At 42.9% G+C, this 24560-nt stretch overlaps 1 protein-coding gene across 6 annotated transcripts in view; it reads left to right on the forward strand.

Moving 5' to 3' along the window:
* Positions 1 to 24560, forward strand: part of LOC117220279 (uncharacterized) — a 350048-nt gene that overhangs the window by 298882 nt on the left and 26606 nt on the right. Inside the window, exon 1 of one of the 6 annotated variants that reach the window (XM_033470130.2) lies at positions 19072 to 19296. The exons of the other annotated variants lie outside the window; for them this stretch is intronic. Within the exon in view, the coding sequence (XP_033326021.2) occupies positions 19186 to 19296 (111 nt within the window). The 5' untranslated portion in view covers positions 19072 to 19185. Of the gene's footprint in view, positions 1 to 19071; positions 19297 to 24560 lie in introns of those variants that run through there. 6 annotated transcript variants of the gene reach the window in all.

The raw sequence follows: 24560 nt of genomic DNA on the forward strand, positions 1-24560 counted from the left end.
CGAGCGACGACCGCGGCCGATAACGAGCGCGATAAATTCGAAGTGGAGCATCGTCGTTGCGAGCGTTCCGCCGAGCGTTTAACAAACTGACAGCACAAATAAACGTCGGCTCGTTTGTTACCGGGTGGGAGGGAGGCAACGAGAGTGAGAGAGAGAGAGAGAGAGAACGATAGAGACTTTTTGTAACGGGAGCCCCGTTGATAAACGCGCGGCGTTATTGCGGAGAATTTTTCTCGGAGCGTCTCATATCCTAGAACAAGCCTCTCGTTATCGCGGAGGCCAGTTCGTGGGTGATCGATAAAAGACCGGTCATAAATCACCGCCGAATCCTAAATACAAAAGCCTCTTCTATTTTCGGAGAAAAGCTTTCGGAATCTCTCCTGCTCGTTAAACCTCTCAGCCTCCTCTTCAACGATCCTAGAGTACCAGAATACAAGACTGACGGGTTATATGCTCTGACACCTCGAGTGGAGATCAACTGGAGAAAACACGCGCGCGCGGGGTCTTTTTCATTCTACACGCACGAAGAGTATCGGATAATAACCTGTAGGGTAGCTTCGTGGGGCAAAGGTGCCCCCAATACGAGATGCATTTCTTCTTCGAGATTGCAATTTTCGATCGTGAACACTTTTCTTAGTGCTAGATTTACGAAGCACGAAAGACAGCTGTTTTATATTAGTTTGTAACATTTATTCGGATTTTTAGCAAGAGTGTTATCTGTAACATTTGCCGTAAGTAACGTATAAATTGAATAAATAACTCGTAAATGTATCTTTACGATATGAGTAATCGTAAATTAGAAATTTAGTGACCCGTCATTTCGACGGGTTCCGTGAATCTAGCGTTAATAATAGACGCGTTTAAAAACTAAAGTAAATTCTATTCGCTTCGAAATTACTTTGAATTCTATTCGAAAATGTAGCTTGGCAATACACTAAGTTGCTTCACATGAAATGCACTTGAATGCAAGTATTATACACGAAGTTCCTATAAGGCGCCTTTCTACGCTTATATAATAATATAATTATAATTGTCTTACAAATACAATAATATAATTATAATTGCCTTATAATTGCAATAATACAATTATAATTGCCTTATAATTGCAATAATACAATTATAATTGCCTTATAATTGCAATAATACAATTTTAATTGCCTTATAATTGCAATAATACAATTATAATTGCTTTATAATTGCAATAATACAATTATAATTGCCTTATAATTGTAATAATACAATTATAATTGCCTTATAATTGCAATAATACAATTATAATTGCCTTATAATTGCAATAATACAATTATAATTGCCTCATAATTACAATAATACTATTATAATTGCCTTATAATTACAATAATACTATTATAATTGCCTTATAATTGCAATAATACAATTATAATTGCCTTATAATTACAATAACACTATTATAATTGTCTTATAATTACAATAACACTATTATAATTGCCTTATAATTACAATAATATAATTATAATTGCCTTACAATTATCTATAATTATAAGACGTCTTATAATTGCCTTTCAATTATCTATTATTATAAGACGTCTTATAATTAAATTCACATCTTATCTTATAACATTGTACACCAGCTCAGATGCCACAGTCTGCCAAATTTCGTTGAAATCGTTGGTAGCCGTGTCCGATGTTCCCCTTTCGCGAGTCCACATTCATTCCTCAGCCTTGTCATCTGCACGGTAGACTCGACCGGACCCGGTCCCGACCGGTCGATAATGCGAGGCTCGTTGCAGCGTAGATGGGCAAAGAGTTAAAGGCAAAGGGAGCCCTAGGAAGGGACAGACTAACTCGGACGGTGAACAGGCGCTGAAAGATGCGACCGGCCGATCCGCGGAGGTCCCTCGGCGCAATAATTGCAGCCGGGCAATTGCGGGAACACGCGAGCGTGTGCACGCGCTCGGCCCGGCTACGCTCGGCGCGGTGCAGCGCGGCGCGGCGCAGCTCAGCCCAACGACTTTTCAAAAGCAGCCTCGGCTCATAAATCAGGAATCGCCGGACGTGCGGGATGATCCTCCCGGTATCTCTTATCCGTGGACTCCGTTGCGGGCTCGTATGGAAATCGAAATTGTGCCCGTCTCTCGTCGTGCGGTGTCTCCCTCTCTCTCTCTCTCTCTCTCTCTCTCTCTCTCTCTCTCTCTCAGTCTTTTCCCCCTTCTCCCTCCCCCTGCTCATCGCCGCGGATGCAATTATGCGCGGGGCCCTCGCGCTCCTTTCAGCAGAAATGAATCTGCGATTTTTACGCGACCGCGACCGATAGTATTGATTAATGGGAGCGCGGTTCATAAATTTCGCTCCGGCGATATATCGGTCAGGGGGGGTGGGGTGGGGGACGATGATTGATTTTTCGAGGCGGCATTGATTTAAATTGAAACCCGCCGGCGCGCCGCAGCGCGAGGAGCGATCCACTCGAGGCACCCGTCTCCTCTCTGTTCAGGTGCTAGAAAAACTCTCTCCCGGGCTCTCTTATCTAGATCCCTCCGGCGCGCGAACATTGAATTCTCGAGTGGTGAAACATGGACCCCGCGACAGCCCTTGTTACTGCGAGAATTAGAAGAGCGCAACGGCTTAGGCCGCTAAAAGCCCCTCCCCTGCGCTTCTTACGTCTCTCGCATCGCGGCATTCGTTTCCTTGATTTTTCAGACAGCGTTCGGAAAGCTCACGAAAGAAGAACCGTTTCAATGTGTTATCGGTTCCGAATGCAACAGTTATGATGCATAAGTTATGAACGGGTGCATACGGGTTCTGGCGCTTGCGTCAGTTTCCGTTGTGGCACTACTTTTACTTTTTGGCTCTGAACGTCGCTTATGCGTCTCGGTTACAGCGCTATTTTACGTAATAAATACAGTAGATTATACGGTCGATTATACAATAATTATTATTATAATTATACAATAATTATTATTATAATTATTCTATTTGTATTATTATAATTATTCTATTTGTATTGTTATAATTATTCTATTTGTATTATTATAATTATTCTATTTATATTATTATAATTATTCTATTTATATTATTATAATTATTCCATTTATATTATTATAATTATTCCATTTATATTATTATAATTATTATTATCTATTATCGGAATCATCTGTTGTTTGGACACTTTTCACCTGCAATCAGCTGTGTCAAAAGCGAATCGTATACGAAACGATTCATCGTACAAATCGATAGAGACGACGTCTGACACTTTAACTAAGTAATTGTTCTATTGTCTGAACGTTTATGTCGCTCTGCTTAGCCCGTGTAATCATGGTTCTACTGTTCATTGTGTTTCTTTGAGGCGTTAAAAGTACGGTCGATATACTTGGAAAATGATTATTGCATGCTGCGATTATTTACAAGCTGCGACTACGGAGACCGAGCGCTTTTGTTCAACACGTAACCGAAAGCAAGAACTTAAAAATAATAGTTAATAATAAGCAATAATAGCAACCAATATAATGCAAAATAAATCTTCGTCGATTGCAACAGAAACGATTAAGATAACGATAAAAATGTCTTTGATCATTTCAGCGAGTTTAAAATACTACGCAAACGTCCGTAAATTCTTTTAATATTTTCATCGCTTGAAATGTCGCCTACCTATTTTTATTATAAATAAAGAAAATGCATAAAATCCGCAGTCTACGTATAACAATTATGTCAACCGATGGATAGCAATCAATATAATATCGGTTCCCAAGAACCGATATTTTTTATAACTACACTGCGGATCTCCATGCAAAATAAATCGTCGTCGATTGCAACAGAAACGAGTCGAATAAAAATTTCTTCCTTTCTTCGATCATTTCAGCTAGCTTAAAATACGCCGCGGATGTCCGTAAATTCTTTGAATATTTTCATCGTTCCAAATATCGGCCACCCATTTTTATTAAAATGCATAAAATCCGCAGTCCACGTATAACCGTTATGAGAACCGATAGATAGCATAACTATTTCGACCTCGGCCTCGAAATGGGAACTGTCCGAATCTTATCGCGAGCGATATTTCTTATCTGGAGAAAGAACCGATTTCGAAAATTCCACAGACCGGACGCTTTCGGATCGAGAAAGAAAGAAAGAAAGAAAGAGAGAGAGAGAAAGAGAGAGAGAGCTAGTTACATCCGTCGTGGTCCGATAATAAGACCGGTCCTCATAAATTTCGCGATGCGGTATTGACTCGGTCGCGATACGATCGAATTGAAATTAATTCCCGCGGCTCGTTGAAACGCGATTATTCTCTTTCTCTCGGCTGCGGGTTCGCGTGCGTGCGCGCCGCGGGCCCGAAAAAATGCAATTCGTTGCATTAAAAATAGATACGATCTCGAAAACGGCCGCGGAGCGCTGTCATAAATCAGAAATCGCTCGGAACGCCGGAGCCCCGATCGCGATGATAACGGCCGCTATCTATAGGGGTTGCGTCCGCGTAATTACGCGGCCGTCGCTTAACGACCCGCGAACCAACGCGATCCCCAGTCGTCGCCGCTCGCGAATTTACGGCGCGATGCGTCATGGGAATCGGGGACGAGCTTGAAATTGGAAAAAAAAGCAGCGGACCGGGCCGAGTTTAAATTGGACGGGCCCGGTCGAGATCGAACAAAGAACGCGCGCGGCTTCTTCTTCTCCGTCGATCGAGAAAATCACGGGAAATATCCGGAAGGGGATCGCCGCCGCAGCCGCCGCCGCGTCTCGAAATCTGCAGCATCACGCGTTTCGACGCAGCGATCCATCTCGAGGAGCCGCAATTATCCGGATAATTGCTCGTCCGCACGGTGATCGATACCGACCCCCTTCGATCGATATACCACGCCGATCTTTTTGCCCCGCGCTCACTCTGCTCGGCAATTAATTGGCGAATCTTCTTGCAAATGAACATTTATTTCTTCGCTGGTCCTCTGTTATTGGTTCTGGCGACGACGTTGCGGTGCAATCTTTTTAGGCGGACAAACTTTTTATTATTAGGATAGTAATACATTTATTCAGGCGATCGATATCCTTTGTTGCGGAAGAAGATGAGTATAACGGGAGAAAGAGACAGAAATAAAAGTTTGATATTGATATTATTTTATAAAAATTTAATATCAATATTATTGTAATTATATTTGATCGGATGAGCAATCTCCGCAATTGTTGCTGTACAAGTCGTAAACTGATAACCATACGATTCGCATAATCGAGATACCCATGCTTCTGCTAATGTTAGAAAATTTGAATCAAGTCTCTATAAACTGATTATCGAATTGTTACCCAATAAATACCTGTTATTGTAAAAATGTGTGTGTAATAATAGGTGTAAATAAACTAAATTAAATAATTTATGACGAATTCGGTAACTGGGAGAAATTGTGCATTCGCCTGGCAGGTGCACTTAATGGGATTAATTCAATTATGTTTGTAGAATGAATTAGAATGAATTAGAACGAATTCGAACGAATTCTTAAGTAGAATTTTTAACCCCTTGCACTCGAAGCTATTTTAACTGTAAATATAAAATCATTTTTCTCACTTATAGTATTTTTTATTTTATATGATAAAATGCATTTTCTGCGTACGAGATTGATTTTTGGGGCTCACCCAACAGTTACACTCTTAACAATTTTTTAAATCTAAACTTCGTTAATATAAAAATTATCTTAAAACGTGATGTAACAAATTTTAGTGGTGCCTCTGAGTCACCACTCGAGTGCAAAGGGTTAATAATTGTGGCGACGCGAAACAACGACGCGAGATGTATTTCACGGTGAAACTCGTTCAGCCGAAGCTGTAAAATAACGCTGTAATTCGAACCTATCGTTTAAATCTATTATTAAACCGAAGACACTCGACGCGGTATCTGCGGAATGGATCGTAGGATGATTTCCGCGCGTTTTCCCCCGGGACAAATTATTCCGCGGCCGGCGGATCGAAAAGCGACGAACTTTTCGAGGATCGATCGCTCCGGCAGTCGCTCCTGCACCGTTCATAAATCAATGCGCGGCGAGGGACGCGCACGCGCGTTTTTTCTCGGAATGAATGAATCTCGGAGCGAATACGAGTGCGATGATTAATGGGAGACCGGCGTCCCGTTCATAAATTCCCGAACGAAGGGTAAACGAGCGGAATTGTCGGGGCGAGGTGCATCGCGATTGATTCCGGCTCGAACGCAGCACCGCGTCTTAGGTGCCACCACCGTCCTCCGGTGACAATAGGCCTGATTTCACGTTATAAATCGTTGACGTCGTTAATCGCACTCATTCAAGTCGCCCGACCGATCCGTCGCGACAATCGGGGAGCTTCTTTTTCGTCGCGGTTTTCGCGAAACTGCGCTCGCTTTCTTCTTCGTCTGGCAAATCGAAGGTAAATGCTCCAGGTAGTATCTTTAAGTAATTGTCGATGATGGTTTCATTCTGTGAACCTTTCGGACTCCGGTGACAGGGTCTTTTTGACCCGGTCTAATTTCAATCGTGGATTAATTGCTTGCTTTGTGGACATTGAATTAAATGGACGGCTGTTGGGCTGGGGGCAACGGAGAGAATAATAGATTTACCAGAAGGCAATAATATATTGTTAACAATATGTTTTGAAAAATGAATGAACAAAGCTGAGAATTGTTGGAGTCGTCGTTAATTGTATAGTTGTTAAAATGGACCGTCGTTCGAGGGTAAATATAATGTCAAATGTTATGTTAAAATGTTGTGGGTTTCTTAATTCTTTGTTATGTCATTGCGATTGTCGCTCAAATAAATAAAAGTGACGGTATTTCGGTAATTGGAACCCTCAGTTTAAAAAGAGATCTAAACGAAATGCTCCAGTTCAAAAACAAATCTGAACGATATGGCTGACTCGTAAAACAAATCTAAACGAAATATATATATAACGAAACGAAACTAATCAAAATACTGTACTTCGAAAACAAAAATTTAAACGTAACACTGTACAACTAAAATCAAGTCCAAACGAAATGCTGTACTGCAAAAACAAGTCTAAACAAAATTCTGTACTTCAAAAACAAGACCAAACGAAATTCTGTACTTCAAAAACAAGTTCGAAAGAAATTCTGTACTTCAAAAACAAGTCCATGAGAAACACCGTACTTCAAAAACAAGTTCAAAAGAAATACTATACTTCAAAAACAAGTCCAAACGAAATACTGCACTTCAAAAACAAGTCCAAAAGAAACACTGTATCTCAAAAACAAGTTCAAAAGAAATTCTGCACTTCAAAAACGAATCCAAAAGAAATACTGTACTTCAAAAACAAGTCCGAAAGAAACACTGTATCTCAAAAACAAGTCCAAAAGAAATTCTGTACTTCAAAAACAAGTTCAAAAGAAATACTATACTTCAAAAACAAGTCCAAAAGAAATTCTGTACTCTAAAAACAAGTCCAAAAGAAATTCTGTACTCTAAGAACAAGTCCAAAAGAAATTCCATATTTCAAAAACAAGTCCAACCAAAATGCTGTACTTCAAAAACAAGTCCAAACGAAACACCGTACTTCAAAAACAAGTTCAAAAGAAATACTATGCTTCAAAAACAAGGCCAAAAGAAATTCTGTACTCTAAAAACAAGTCCAAAAGAAATTCTGTACTCTAAAAACAAGTCCAAAAGAAATTCTGTACTCTAAAAACAAGTCCAAAAGAAATTCTGTACTCTAAAAACAAGTCCAAAAGAAATTCTGTACTTCAAAAACAAGTTCAAAAGAAATACTATGCTTCAAAAACAAGTCCAAAAGAAATTCTGTACTCTAAAAACAAGTCCAAAAGAAATTCTGTACTCTAAAAACAAGTCCAAAAGAAATACTGTACTTCAAAAACAAGTCCAAACGAAACACTGTACTTCAAAAACAAGTCCAAAAGAAACACCGTACTTCAAAAACAAGTCCAACCAAAATGCTGTACTTCAAAAACGAATCCAAACCAAGCATGTCCGAACGATTCAATTTCATCGAATCCAGTTTTCCATCGATCGTTGACAAATTTTTGGCACGAAGACGGGCAATTTGTCCGAGAGGCCAGGGCACGATTCGCGGTCAAAACGAAGCATCAAGAGATGGCTCGAGGAGCAGCGCCGCGGAAGCCTAAAATCTCGGATCGTTGAATATTTTCTCCGGCAATTTATTCCCGGCCTGCGGACAAGTCCTCTACCGTCTTACGCGGGCGTTCGAAACGAGCGCGTCGTTCACGGTGTATACATCATCCGGGTAATTTCGGAAAGTGATGGTCGTAACGTGTGTCCGAAACTGGTCGACGCGGCCGATCGGTAATTAATTAGCCGGCACGAAGAGAGTCGGGGCGAGAGAGAGAGAGAGAGAGAGAGAGAGAGAGAGAGAGAGAGGGCGAGACCACGGAGACAGGTACCGAGCGCAGCAGCCGGGATCGCGTCGTCGTGCTCGTCTTAACTCGCACGAAATTGATCGTGAAAGAACGATGGTTAGGCGCAAATGAATTGCCCGGTCGCGGGAAAAGTCAATCGAGCTTTTACGACACCGATGTCTGCGCGATTATCGCTCGTTTTTTCTTTCTTTTTTTTTTTCTTGACGAGAGAAACGAGTCATCCGCTTCCTCGAGCGCGTCTTTCCCCGACGAAGGCGAGAGTCGTCGCGCAACGGAAACGTGCACCATTCCGGCGACGTTTCCTGCCGGGCAATTAGAATGCGCTCGCTCGTACCTTCGTCCATCGCACGCGCCTATCGATTCCTCGGATCTCGGACGCGTGACCGCGCGTACGATTTCGATCCCGAGGCCTTCGAGTGAACGAGGCTCGGCCCAAGCCAGCCTGGAAAAGCGGCCGTCCGCCCTCCAGGACCGCCCTTCGAGGGCTACGTGCCTTCGAATCGCGATGAAACAGTTCGGCGACGAATAAACGTCCCTTCGAGACAAGTGCCTGATCTTGTCTGATCTTGTATTCGGCCGGCAACGAGGAAAAAAAACCGAGGTACGGTTCCGAGGAAAACACTCGATCGATCTTCTGACTTATTTGGTATCTACTTTCATGTTAGTTTTACGTTTGAGTCGGTTAGGGTGATGTATTATCGAAAATTTTGGACTTATAAATATATTATAATTAATATATTATAATATATTATATTATATATATATATATATATTATAATATATTATATTATATATATAATATACTATATATAATATTATATATATATATATTATAATATATTATAAATAAATTATAAATATTCTTAGAATGCAATCTGTAGATGCAAAAGTGTTAGAAAGGAGAAGCGAGATAAAATTATTATAAATTATATGTAGTCGATCTCTAAATTATTTTAATGATAAATTTGGTATAGAGGATACACAGGCTAGTAAAAAATAGCACTTCTTGTTTCTTGCAACGAGGAAAATGTGACTTACGCCGCTGTGATTCTAACTCGCTTCTTAGCGAAGAGATAATTTTATGAATAAAACCGGTTTGTTACGATCAACTGTGAAATTAGTCAACTTGTCAATTTGACGGATTCCGTAGAAACAAGTACACTGCACGTGCATTGAGGAGGAAAAGGATGTGTGTATGTGTTTCTCGAATTAAGTTATTCATTTAATGGAAACTAAGAATAATGGTCTACGTTGTATCGAAAAAATCGTTTAATGTAGGAGACAAAATCGAATAGAAAGAATAAATAATTGTCAAGAGTCAGCAATTGTTTCTCCTATCTTATTTTATCTCTTACATTAAATTATTTTCGAGATACAACGTAGAGTCTTGTTCGAGGTTTCCAATCGATTTACAGGATAAATTGGTTGGAATTAATGTTACGGTTTTCTCGCTATTCCTTTTGGCAATTTGAAATGCATCAAATCGACGGATACCGTGAACCTAGCGTTGATTAATCCTCTTGACCACGTGACGACCAAAAAATATCGCGTGTACCTGAGCGAAGATATATTAAACATATATTTAATAGTATAACTTCTTATATTATTAAATAGTTAGTCTATATTAGTTTATATTATAGTTAGTTTTATTAAAAAGATATATATTAAATATTCGATAAGAATTATTTATATCATTGTATATAACAATTTTGTAAAACCTGCTAATTGAAAATGAGCTAAAAACTAACTGAAAATTAGCTAAAAACTAATTGAAAATGAGTTAAAAACTAATTAAAAATTAGCTACAAAATAATTCAAAATTAGCTACAATCTAATTGAAAATTAGCTAAAAAGTAATTGAAAATTAGCTAAAAAGTAATTGAAAATTAGCTAAAAAGTAATTGAAAATTAGCTAAAAAGTAATTGAAAATTAGCTAAAAAGTAATTAAAAATTAGCTAAAAAATAATTGAAAATTAGCTAAAAACTAATAGAAAATTAGCTAAAAACTAATAGAAAATTAGCTAAAAACTAACAGAAAATTAGCTGAAATCTAATTGCAAATTTTGAAGGGAACATAAATTAAAAAGTAAAACTACTATTTATTAAAAACATCAAGAAAACATTTGCTCAAGTATAACCAACAACAATGTATCGTCGATGTATCGTCGTCGAAAAGGGTCGAACGACTTCGACGTTATGGAAATGTTTGTAATTGATAACCGGCGCTGTACGTGTTAATAATTGTTTAGCAAGCAAATGGACGGCAAGTCGAAAATCTCGGGCTCGCATAAATCGCCCCGGAATCCGGCTCGCCTCGACACAGTTCGCGTCACATTAGAAACTCGTTCGTCATGTGTTAGGAATCGATTAACGAACGACCGACGGCTCTCGGGCCGACACCTGATTAGCTTGGTTGATCTGGGTCGAGTGCAGATAAGCTAACGAGTCCGATATGGACTAGTATTTTCTCGATGTCTAGCCAGCTATCCTAGCCGAGGAACAAAACTGGTCTCCTCGGAGAAAACCTAACGAATCGCGAACCGGAAGAGTATCCCCTAATAGAAGCCTGTGTAGATGCGTGCGATCGTAGCGGCGCGATCCGGTGTGCTCGGCCGTGCAATTATCTCGTTAGGTGCTAACGAGAGTTTATCGCGGAAATCTGCAGGTTTTTTTGCGGCGCGTTCCTCTTTGAGAGCGGGGAGCAAGGTTCGGGGTGGGTAAGAAAGGGAGAGGATCGGAGAGCAGAGAGTCCCGATGATGAGGTGCTGATTTCAAATCCGGTCGTAAAACTTTATTTGCCGCTTCGGGATTTTGAACAAAAAAGAAAAATCGATTTAGGCGAAAGAACTAACGAAGTCGTGATTTCTTCGTTGATATGATTCGATAGCCCGCTGATTTTTTTTTTCGTTGAAAATCCTGGAGCGGTCGATAAATTTTGCGATCGGCTTTGAAATCGGCGTGTCAAAATCTATGAATAACATTATAATATCTATAACATATTATGTTATAAATGGATGTTATAAACACTTATATTATATCTATAACATATTATAGAAAAAAGACACAGTGCATGATATTGGATAAATCATAACTTTCGTGAAATGTTTCAAGTTTAACCCTTTGCGTTCGAAGCTATTTTAATTCGAAATCCAGAAGATGTTTTCTGATCTACAGTATTTCCATTTTATACGATTTAATGCACTTTATGCATTTGAAATTGAGACTATTGGAAAGTACAATGCTTACTGTTTTAATTGTTTTTTTTTTAAATATAACAAATCTGGCACTGTTACAATTATTTCGAGAAATGATATAACAATTTTTAGTGGCGCCTCAGACTCGCCACACGAGTGCAAAGAGTCAATATACTAGATTTACGAAGCACTGAAAGCAGCTGTTTTATATTAGTTTATAAGAGTAAAAATAAGAAAATAATTCTGATTTTAACGATTGTTATTGTAATATTTACCACAATTGTATATCGTACAAGTAATCTATAAATATATCTTTACAATCTGAATAATCGTAAATGAAAAAAAAAATTAGTGATCCTTATTAACACAAGATTTACGAAACTTGTCAAAATAACGGAAATTTTTTAATTTACGATTATTCGTATCTTAAAGATACATTTACGAGTTATTTATTATATTCAATTTACTTACGGTAAATGTTACAATAACACTTGTTAAAAATCAGAATAAAAAAAAATGTCTTATTGTTACTTTTATAAAATGATATAGTATAGATAATTTCGTGCTCCGAAACGGGTCCGTAAAGACTAATACTAACAGTCATGGTTAAATAATGTTCATACTACATTCTGTTTACTTTTCTCTCATTCCGCAACGTTTCAGTTTCAACGTAAAAAAAAAAGAAAAAAAATCATCACTTCACCCGATGGTGTTTGACACAATTTCGTCGAAGTAGTCGAGTTCGTCAAGGTACAGTAAACCTCGTCACATCGGCCCGCTGCGCGGCGCTGAAGCCGACAATGAGAGAAGATAGAGAGCACAGAGCATCTGAGAGCAGAGAGCATAGATCAGAGAAGTGGGAGCGCGCGTGCACCGCGGAGCTCACGCTCGCTCGCTCGCTCACGAACCCTCGTCGTCTATACTTGGCCCCTCGGTGCTATGCCGCGAGCCGAACAGTTTCTCAAGGGTCCTCGAGTGCATCGTATCACGCTCTTCTCTCTTCTTTCCTCTCGTCTATCTCTCTATCTCTCTCTTTCTCTTCCTCTCTTTCTCTCGGCTCTTCTCCTCTCTCCCTCGCCGATCCACTCTGCTCTGCTTCGCTCCGTGTATTTATCTTACGCGTTGCCGCGATACCACGCGCAGGGACCGAACAAGACCTCCCTTTCATTCGAGCAGTCGATGCAACGCGATCGCGCCGAAACTTCTCGATCCCACCGCGCGAAAGTGTCGCGGATTAAGCGCCGCGAAAATCGTCGCGAGAAAGCTCGAGCGGTTCGCGCGGCCGAACCTCCCCCACCGCGAGCCCGCGAGGTTACGATGGTCTCGACGGGGTGAGAAGTGAGAAAAAAGTGATGTGGTTCAAATACTACAAGGGATACTACGACGTCCGCAAGCTGGAGCTGGAGCTGGTGAGTCCTCGGTCACCCTCGATCATCGTAGATCCTCACAGACCCTCCTAGATCCTCGTAGTTCCTCCCAGACCCTTCTAGACGCTCTTAGACCCTCTTAGATCCTCTTACGTCCTCTCACGTCCTCTCAGATCCTCCGACCGCGGGGAGACACCCTCCGGGAAACGGTCCCGCGATTGAAATTCCACGCGGACTTTCATCTCGCGACGGCCGACGTCCCCGCTCGCGACCCGCCCCACACCCCTCGCCGCCGTCATTTATCGAAATGCTTTTTTCAAATTCCTCGACGGCAGTCACGTGAATCCCGTCGTCGTCGCTCGTTGCGTCGGTCCGCCGCGCAATCTCGGGGCTCCTTGGTCCCCGGCCTCCGATAACGAGCAGGCCGAGAGAGACCAGATCCACTGTCTCTCTCTCCCTCTCTCTCTCCCTGATAAACCGACTCGCTTTCCAGCCGTGCGTGAAACCGGACGATTGCGTCCCACGGGAGCTGTCCGGGAAAATTCGTGCTTCCATCTGCTTCTCGAACGATCCGCGTCACGCGAACGTTGTCCCGAATGCGTCCCGAGCGTAGGGTGCTTCGATCGGATTCGGGAACGAACTCGCGTCGCGATATCGAGCGGATCCGTGCTTGACTCGCGTTCGCGGAATCGGGAAAATAATTAACAGTTCTTCGTCACGATGCTGGCTCTGTTACGGTTTATCGAGGAAATGAAAGTTCGTCGGAATGTATGAGATACGCAGATCGATGATCTGAGATCGCAGATCTCGGTTGTTTCGTCGCGAAATAAATTCGTCGGATTTCGTACGATTTTTACGAGCTGCGATTCAGCCGACGTGTTTTTTTGACGCTAGATTTACGGAGCACAGAAAAACAGCTGCTTTATATTGGCCCATAAAAGTAACAATAAGACATTTATTCTGATTTTGAACAAGCGTTCATTGCGACATTCGCCGTGAGTAACATATAAATTGAATAAATAGCTCGTAAATGTATCTTCACGATATGAATAATCGTAAATTAAGAAGCCCGTCATTTCGACGAAATCTAGTGTTAATATTGAATGTTTAATCGCTTTATTGGTCGACGGAATAACCCTTTGTTACAATGAGAGAATAATAACAATAATAATAATAATGTAGCAGTCGTATAAAGACCGATAAAATACAATAACATAAAGCTAAAAACAACATTCGAAAATATAAAAAAACGGAAGAAAGAAAACTACATGAAATTCGATTAGGTTATTTAAGCGAGAAATGCAGATGGACTCGAACGTTCTGGTCTCAGTTTCTTTAACTAAACCGCTCCGAAATAATGAGACTCCCTGGTGTTATGATGCGACGGTCAACGGGTTAACAGTTCACTCTCACATTCGTTTAGTCTCGTTCTCATTATTTAACCGGTCCCGCGCTGAAACTTCGAGCGGAGTTCGCGCGTGTTAAATAAAAACCTCCGGAATTGGGTGGTCGAGACGGTGGACGCGCGCGTGTCGATATCGTCTAAACGAACGCGACCAGCGGGATAAACGGATATTTACGGCTGCAGGTGTTTAAGAATCGGGCCCGAAAGCCTGTGAAATTGGCGCAGAAGTCCATAAATTAGCGCGTAATCGGGCCGAGCGGTCGTGGCATCGATAAGGAAGGAAGGAAGGGTCCTCGTGTCTCGTGAATGACGTGCACTGTCTCGTTCGTTCGCCGGCGCGTGGAACGGCAGTCTCCTTCTTCTTGGACCTCTTCCAGTCGTCCGGTTATTTCGATGCATTTCTCCGTCGATCCCTGTTGGTCTCGTTGGTCGTGTGGTCGTCGCCGTCACCGTGTTCCTGGCTCGCGACGTCCCACTTGTAGCGTTCACCCCGTTGCGTTTCTATTTTGGCGCCGTTCCGCTCCTCCTCCTTTGCCTCGTCGCCCGGCTTTCGCACCGAATATCCAGAGTATCCGGTTTCGAAATCAAAAAAACACACCCCCGACAACGATTCGCGGGAGAGAGGGAGAGAGAGAAGAGCCGGGGGATGCAGAAGCGGCCGCCGCGGCGAAACGGAGCGACGACAGGTGGCGGGATCGAGATCGCGAAAAACGCTCGATTCATCGGGCTCTCTTCTTCGTCGGCCGCACTCGCGGTCTTTTCTTTGTTTCTCCCGGCTTAGGGATGCTGCTTAAACGCCGCTAAACATATCTCTGTCGCGGGGCTGCTCCTGCAGCCAGAAAACTGCCACACTTTTCGCGCGGACGAAGATGCGGGGAATTATGCGACGGAAACGCTGTCCGCGCCGGTTGCAGACTGTCTTCGCGTGTAATTCGGAAGGAATTTGTCTTTATTTCGTTCTAGTAAGATGATAATAATGTGCTTTATATGTTTCCGCTTCGATTTTGCCTTTCTTCAGGCAGTTTTAACTCTCTCAGCGTCGATCGAAAGCGTCGCGCGAATCCGAGAAAAATACATCAAATTTGTTTGATATACGGTAATGTCTCCCTTACTGACGCTCAGATTGTCCACTAAAATGTCCAATATAATTTGGGAAGAGGAGATACGATTATTCGAGCCTTGCGGCTCGTTTTTATAATTGTGAATAATTTATAACTATCTACTCTTCCCAAATTGTCCGTTTTTGTGCGCAATCTGGGCGTCAATTAGAGAGACATTACTCTACTGTACTAAAGCTCGCGATAAAAGTAGAAGATAGATAATAATACTACTATTTATTAAGAACATTGAAAACACATTTTCTCAAATGTGTAGCCAACGACGATGCATCGTTGTTCGGCATTCAAAGAGTTAAGCTGTTCCTTCGCACCTCGGACGTTACCACAGCCGGTTCCATAATCGGTGCATGATAAAAGAATAATAACGCGTCGATATCGAACGTTATCTCGTTTAACCCACAAACGCGTAAAATCCGCAGTCCACGTATCTATTTTTAACCGGACAGAAACGATCGTCGGGTAAATGGCGGGGGACGACGGAGTCCGACAAACCGAGACAATAAGTTGATAGGGTTCCGCAATTGTCGCTTGGAGTCGTCGTTGTTAACAATGGCCGGCAGCCAGGAGTCGATCGCGCGAAGCGAAACGACCGATATTCCGCGAAGGCTGCGCTGAATTTATCGGTTGGCCTACTCTGTCTGGCTCCGATGTGGATTAGGAGCGTTTACCTCGTCGCGGCGACGCGTCGCGCCGGCACGCGCCGTTGACGGTCGTAAACGAGGCCCGACTTCGCTAGACCCGGCCCGACCCGGCCCGACCTGACTCCGCCAACACCGCGGAATTCACGTAGTAATTTCCGAATGATCCATTGTTCCGGGCCAGACGCATGTTATTGGAGCCACGTCGACCGTTCTCGACATACCTGAAGCTATTGTTCCGTTTTCCGTCGCGTCAGGAGCCCTTTTCCTGGGTTTTTCCCGCAATCTGCCGACCGATTGTCTCCCTCGAAGACTATAAACTCGGCAACGAAGAAAGTCGAACAATAGAAAGTTTCATCGGAACGAGCCTTTCGTCCGACGATATGTATTTCCATTTTACGATGTGCTTTATTGTCATATATTCTATAATTATATTAATAGCTGGAAAGGTTAAATGTACCTTTTTCAGTATTAACACAATTATGGGACAAATATGAATCTTAACACATTATGTGCAAAATTTGCTTTCACCAATTTTCTAATTGATTCGAATGGAACCCCTTCGAAATCCTAAAAATCCCCGTTATATACTCGTGATCGAAATCTTGGCGTTAGTTTCGATAATATTAAATATTATCTAAAACGCGAATTTTTTCCATACTTCACTGGTTTTCTCCTGCTAGGCGTGTAATTAAAGTTTATATATATTTATTAATATATTTGCTTATAAATTTTGTAAATAAATATATTTACTATATTATTTAATTTATATTATAATACATTTATTATTTATATTATAATATATTATTTATAAATTTTTTATTAATTCATTTATATATCTATATACATGAGCCGTTTATTTTGAAAGTGGCATAAGTCACTTTGTTTTTAAGTCGATATATTTAAGGGTTTGCGTTTTAACACGTTTCAAAATATGGATGCTAACTTTCGAGAAGATTTGCTTGTATTTGTTATCTCAGGATACTGATATTTTTCTCAGTATAAATAACTTCGTATAAACATTAAAAAATCACCACTTTTCATTACGGTAAAGTGACTTATGCCACTTTCAAAATAAACGGCTCATATGTAAACCGATTTGATGTTATTACAACTACATGTTTTGAAACGTGGCGTAGGAATTCCAAGTGGCGCCTAAGTATCGCCGCTCGAGCGCAGAAGGTTAAAGAACAACAAAAATGCTTTCATTCGTTCGACGAGAAATCGATATCGTGAATTACATTCGCGGAACGTTAATCGCGTTTGCATTCCAGCAAAAACTCTTCAGTTTATGCGAGGACTAATACAATCGCGGCGGTTCGTGGCGATAATAACGAGAGCGCGGATCTTGCGCGAAAGAAACGTTTCCTGTATCAATCGCAGAACAAATAACGAGCCAAGTATAATTTTATCCGTTTCCGTAATAAAATTTTAATATGTTGAAATGGGTACGTATCGACATTCTTTATATTTTTTTATATTTCTGCCGTAAATGCATCAAATCCGTTAGTTCAATCCGTTTAACGCTAGATTTTCGGGATCCGTCGAATTTCCACCGAATTTCTTTAATTCACGATCACCGAGATCGCAAACATTGAGAGAATTAATTCAATTTCGTCTCTTCGGGCACGCGTTATGCTAGAAATCGCTTTAAAAAACCGCATATATATGCATCAAATCCGCTAGTTTAATCCGTTTAACGCTAGATTTTCGGGATCCGTCGAATTTCCACCGAATTTCTTTGATCCACGATCACCGAGATTGCAAACATTGAGAGAGTTATTTCAATTTCGTTTCTTCGGGCACGCGTTATGCTAGAAATCGCTAAAAAAACCGCGTATATATGCATCAAATCCTCTAGTTTAATCCGTTTAACGCTAGATTTTCGGGATCCGTCGAATTTCCACCGAATTTCTTTGATTTACGATCACCGAGATTGCAAACATTGAGAGAGTTAACTCAATTTCGTTTCTTCGGGCACGCGTTATGCAAGAAATCGCTAAAAAAACCGCGTATATATGCATCAAATCCGCTAGTTCAATCCGTTTAACGCTAGATTTTCGGGATCCGTCGAATTTCCACCGAATTTCTTTGATTCACGATCACCGAGATCGCAAACATTGAGAGAGTTACTTCAATTTCGTTTCTTCGGGCACGCTAGAAATCGCTAAAAACCCGCGTAAATATGTTTCTCTTATTTTCGTCGAGCGAAAAGCATTCGAGAGCGCGATTCCGGCGTTAATGAGCGCATCGTAGTCACAGCGAAAATTCACGTGTTCACCGCGGCGTTCAGAGAAGTTAATTGAAAAGCCGATCGTTCCGCGCTGGGAGCAGTCTCGGTTCCGCAACAAGCAATGATCCGTAACGCTCGTCGAGAAATGCCGGTTGACGATCGATTATATTGCTCGCCGCGGCGCATAAAACCGGACGATTGATTAACGAGAAGAGCAGTTCCTGGATCTCCTGCGGGGAATATTAACGCTTTATAAACCGGTGGAAGTGTGGCGGTGGCAATAATGGATGATGCTAATCGCCGGCGAAGGGATCTCACGGGATCGGAGTACGATTTCGCAGAAGCTCGGTGACGGAAGCCGCAGGAGGTGCGTCGCGCGATCGTTCCGAAACAAACAGAGAGGTTTGCCGCGCCGGTGCGATAAGCGGCGAAAGGAAATCCGAGTGTAAACGATTTCGGGGGTGCCTTTGCTTTGCCGCTCGACCACCAGAGCGTCGGCCACCAATAATCGGTAAAAGGCCCTCCCTTGGCCTGTCAGTCAGTCGATCTTGCGAGCACCGATCGCGCGGTTCGAGGCCGGTGGTCTTCGTCGTCAGCCACGTGGAATCCCTGCTCTTCGCCGCGACGCGATCTAAGCTTTAATCTTCGAAGTGACATCGTCGACCAAGAGATCGTTTGACGCGTCCAGTGCCGTAATTATCGATCGCGTAAGTCGATTAACTCCGAAGTTCGTAATAAGTTAACGCTCGTCGCGGTTGTGCGATGGTTGAGCAGTTCGGTTACCAGTCGACTTTTGCGAATGGTTAAAAATTAGTGTCGTCCACATGTGACCGTCGCGGTTCTTAATCGTTTAGAACCGCTGTTTTCAAGATCGAGAAAGTCCGTGCGAAACTGATGTGTCTCGGGGAGACGGCGGACCTCTTCAGGGTCGTCGGGACGATCCTGGGTTTGCATCGGAAGTGCAGGCGTCGCCAGATCAAGGTGAAGGGGTGCTCCGCGGCGGAGGTGTGTATTTAGTTCCTGAATTTACGAGCTTATTTACAAATTTTCCAGATTTGGAAGCTTTTCGCGTTACGTCGATGTAAACTGTTTTTCTTCTTCTTGTGGAGTTTTACAATCTGTTTTATTTACGTGTTCGTATTCGATCGCGTATCTTCGTTACAAGATTATAATATTAAACTGTTGTGATTACGTTTTCATAATCTTGCGATATACGGTGTGTGAAGAAAGTCTTCGCGCTACTTTTGAAACGGGATAACTTCTCTGTAATTAGGCCAGTTATTATTATTATATATATAAACATATATATTATATTATATTATATTATATTATATTATATTATATTATATTATATTATATATATTATATTGTATTATATTATATTATATATTATTAGGCCAGTAATTAGGCCAGTCTTCAGTTTTTTGAGAGACGTTAGAGGGGCTGATTTATTAGACAACGATTAACGCTAGATTTACGGAGCACAAAAAACAGCTGTTTTATGTTGGGTCATAAAAGTAACAATAAGACATTTATTCTGATTTCTAACAAGCGTTATCGTAACATTTGCCGTAAGTAACATACAAATTGATCGAATAACTCATATCTTTACGATATGAACAAAAAAATAAATTAAAAAATTAGCGAATCTAGTAGTAAATCTAGTATTAAACGAATATTCGCTCTATCTTCAGTGCATGAGTGAGAGTGTGATTAGTTTACTAGACGACGACATTTGCAAAACTTGCGATTAGCACGATAAAAAAGTGGGAGAACTCACGTGTCTCCAACTCGTTTTTTTTTTATCCGAGCCTGAAACGAAAATTTAAAAAGAACGCGAGGGGTACCTCCCGATGCGCCCGTACTTCGCGGCGTGTTTCGGGGAACGTGGAGGGTAACCAGGAATTTCTTCCAGTTACGGGTGGAGGTTTTGGTGGTCCCGTTGCACCCCCGAGTGATTCACTCGGCAGACGACGGCCGCACGGTTATAGAATCGGCCCGTGCATATTCCCGTGGCGGCGGGCAAATATAAAGTGGGCGATTTGGCGCCTGGTCAAGAGACAGTCTGCGAATGTCCGAGGATATTCTCGATTCCGTGAAACGGGGGGGGGGGGCAGGACGGGGCAACGGAGACAGGCTCATACGGCAGCCGCGTTTGAAGTTATTTTGAAAACTGGGCTGGTGCATTGACCGTACGCCGGCCGCGGTCTCCGCGGATGCACTCGCGAGCCCGCCTCGGGTCTGCCGGCTGTCTTCTCGCATTCCGGGAATCCGCGTCCGACACCTGGCATACCGTGCGAGCCTACCTTAACGCTGATCCTCTTATCCTCGTTATCGAGACAACAGGATAAACCGTTTATCTACGTTTTATCGCGACTATGTCGAATTTCGCCGCGGCGCGGCTTCGGTGGGAAACGGCCGCGCGGTTCGAGCTTGTCAGGATTAAGCTTCGTTGGCCCTTCCACGCGAGTCATCATCGGTTGCCTCGTTACTTTGCTCGATTACGAGAGCTACGGTATTTATGTACGCGATCTATCTCGATTATTTTCACAGCTCGTGCGCATCTTTCGGACACGCTGACTATCGGTTACGGTTATGCTTCGCTAGACTACGATCTAAATTTTCTCACTTTTTCTGTTGAGCTTTCCTTTGCATTTTTTGTTCGGCGACGGCTCTCTGCTTGTACTTCCGGCAATCGTTCGTTTGTTATAGTATTTTCTTGTACTATACGTATTTACTGTATTTGATGTTGTAATTTGTTATTCGACTGCGGATTTGATGCATTTTAGGCAAAATTGGGTAGCTGTAATTCGAAATATTATAAATATATACATACATATATATATATATATATATATATATATATATATATATATATATATATTTTATACACATTTTTATATACATTATATATATATATATATAAAGATTCAAGAAATTTTAAATTATGGATCTATTATTTTCAATCTATTAAAATGATTAACTCATTAATATTATGATTATATTAAATGATTGAACCGAAAAAATTAAATTGAGATTATTAGTTTCAACCTGAAGTTTGCAATTGTTTAGAACAAAATAGCGGGAATTCTTAATACTTTCATGGAGCACGTGACATGCCCTTACTATTTTAATGCCTGTATTTTATTTAGAAGTTGCAGTTTCTAAAAGAAAAAAATTTAAAGAAGTGTCCCAGAATTGGGACATTGGCGAATAATGGATTAAAGAAAATATGAACTTGCTATCTAGTCTCTATTTCTTGCAATTGATGCAGACAAGTCTTATTTCGCATAAAAATTCGCACTCTATTTATATAGTATACTACACTATTTCTTACTTTTTGTATTGTATCATTATATAAATATTTTTATTTTCATTGTACTCGCGTGACTTTGTGGCTCTACAAACCCTCTTTTTTTATTTCTTCTTCTTCTGTAACAAAGGACACTTTCACTCGCATACTACAAATAATAATAATTATTATTTACGGCATAAAGTAACCTGGACAGCAGAGAACCGCGACACAGTAAAATGTCGTTCGATCGGATTCGAAAAGGCGATCGTATCGAAACCGCAGCGGGGTAATGCCGGCGATCTCGGAAGCGGTGCAAAAGAATCGTGTACGACGCGAAGAAAAATATGTGGAGGTTCGGGAGCGGTGCTAGAAGCCTCCATTACTCGAAGTGCCGCAGGTCCATTAAGAATATTCGATAATGCGCGCGTAACCGCGTCGTTTCGTTCAGCATCTGTCAGATAGAGGAAGTGCATCGGGTCAGTCCGACATTCCTACGATGACTAAGGGCCCCGTGCTCTCCGTGCCGGGGTCGAGAGCGTCGACAAGGTCGTTGTCACGGGGGCTTCGCGGGCTTTATGGTAGCCGTCAAAAGTATGCTCGTTAAAAGCGGCGGCCACTGTCGTCGCGCGGGTGCTGCGGGGAACGCGTCGTAAGCGTCGTAAACGTCCCCTAAACGCGCGAGAGGGCGCCGGCAGGTCGGCGATACGTCAATGAGCGGATTCCTCGAGCCGCGAGCGCGTTATCCGCCATTATCTCTCGCCCGGTCTTTATTATAAATCCCTGTTAACGATCGCGCGCCGGTAGCCGTGGCGAGCTGATTGCATTCACGGCGGACGCGAAATCCTCGTTAGCGAGGAGGAAACTGGCCTGTCCGCGCGCGCGCGCGCTCGCTCGCTCTCTCGCGATTACGGTTTCGCTTGTAAATCTTGCGGATCGCGGCAACAGGTAACCGGGAACGCGAGCTTGCAGCCCTAATCAAGGTACAGTTATCGTTCGGCCGGCGTAACGCGAACGTCCACGGGGATCAGCGATCGCCGCGCGATTTCGCCGGGTAACGATCCGCGCGAAATTCGATCCGGCTCCGATTAGAAGCGTGTCCCGGTGTCGCGACACCGCCACCGCTGGCGACCGTGTGCACTGCCTCCCCTAATTTCCAGGTAAACCGCGGTCGCGGCAGTTTCGTTTATCAAGCCCGCACCTGTTCGTGACGAATGAGGAATCGTTCCTAGAGACCCCGGGAGGAGGAAGCCCGGGAACCGGTGCAAAAAGAACGCGACGAGGAGGAATAAGAGAAAACAGAGTCGATAGAGACGCGGACCAACGAGAGCTGACTCTCTTCTTCTCTCCTCCTCCTCCTCTCTTCTGCTCCTCTCTTCTACTCTCTTTCTCTCTCTTTCTCTCTCTCTCTCTCTTTCTCGCGTTCGCGAAGCGTATTTCCTGGTAAGGGTCTCGCCGGTCTTCAAAGCCGTCGCCGAGAGTAGCCGGTACCGCGTTGCTCGTTTCTTGAAATAGGAAGAGAGGAACGCTGGAATTTCCGCGTCCCTTCTGCCCGCGTGGTTCGCGACCGCCGCGGAACACGCGGCAATCTTATCTTTCGCCCGCTCTATCCTCCTTTTTCCCTTCCCGAACGACGAAATTAGATCCCGGCCGGGAGACGCTCCGCGCCGATCCATAAGCACCGCCATCAACCGGCCGATCTTGCACCTGTGCGAGCCTCGACTATATTTTCGGTAAATTACGAGCCGGCTACCTGGTCCAGCTACCGCGGCCGACATTTGCATAAAGCGGTCGCCGTGGTTCCCCTGTGCTCACGGCTCCCGCTTCTCCGCTGCCTCCCGAAAAAGGAGCAGCACGAATCGCCGGGGTCTTTTAAATTTCGGTCCAATTTCGCGACCCTTGGGACCGCTCCTAAACAGCCTCACGCACGCGCGAATTATTTACACCCTGAAACGACGGCGATCCGATCGCCGTTACACCCTGCACACGAGGACTTCGTTTGTTCGTTTGCAAACGTTGACGAAGATGTCATGAGACTTTGTACTCTGTACGGAATTTCCTTTCACGATGTTCTTTCTGACGAGTACGTAAATTCCCAAATAATTTCCCAAATTGTCCCAAAATTATGGTACTTCCCGGAAGTGGGGGATTCCTGAGGTGATTTGAAGTAACTTTTTCCTTAGCGAAAATTCAATCCGCGGCTTCGTTTACGAGTTATTAATGAAAAACACTGACCAATGAGAGACCGCGTACGGCTGACGCTCCGCCCTCGCGACAACTGCCACTGTGTCAGACGGCCGGCGCGACGCGGCATTGGCTGCGGGGGCGAAGCGCCGGTCGCACTCATTCTCCGATTGGTCAGTGTTTTTCGTTAATAACTCGTAAACGAAGCCACGGATTGCATTTTCGCTAAGGAAAAAGATACTTCAAATCACCTCAGGAATCTCTCATTTACCGGAAGTACCATAATTTTGGAACACCCCGTATATGCTGAGGTTCGATTAATTTGTTGCATTTGTTGCGACGATGACGATGGAAATCGCGCTTGCCGCGCCGGCTTTCCAGCGATTTTAGGCGATACAATAATTTCTCCGTAATTCGCGCTGGAATTGCGCACAAAAAAAGGACAATTTGGGAAATGGAGATACGATTATTCTATAGTTACCGGTTGTCTGCAACTACAAAAACGAGACGCAAGGCTATATAATAATATCTCCTCTTCCCAAATCGTCCATTTTTGCGCGCAATCGGAGCGCGAATTAGGGAGAAATTACCGCACTTACCGACTATAATTATTCGCACCAGAGCCGTGTGTCAGTTGGATTTGGACTTTGGCGAGTTTAGGATAGCCGGGAACGAAGGTATGGGAGCCTGGTGCGATGGTGGTCGCGTGTATTTGTCGGTCGGAGCGCGTGCACGCACCTCTCGGCCCACACTCGCGAAGCTCTCGTCTCTTCCCTCGGACGGGATCCACGCC

Source organism: Megalopta genalis, chromosome 1 (assembly GCF_051020955.1).
Source record: "Megalopta genalis isolate 19385.01 chromosome 1, iyMegGena1_principal, whole genome shotgun sequence".
In the NCBI taxonomy this organism is placed as follows: domain Eukaryota; kingdom Metazoa; phylum Arthropoda; class Insecta; order Hymenoptera; family Halictidae; genus Megalopta; species Megalopta genalis.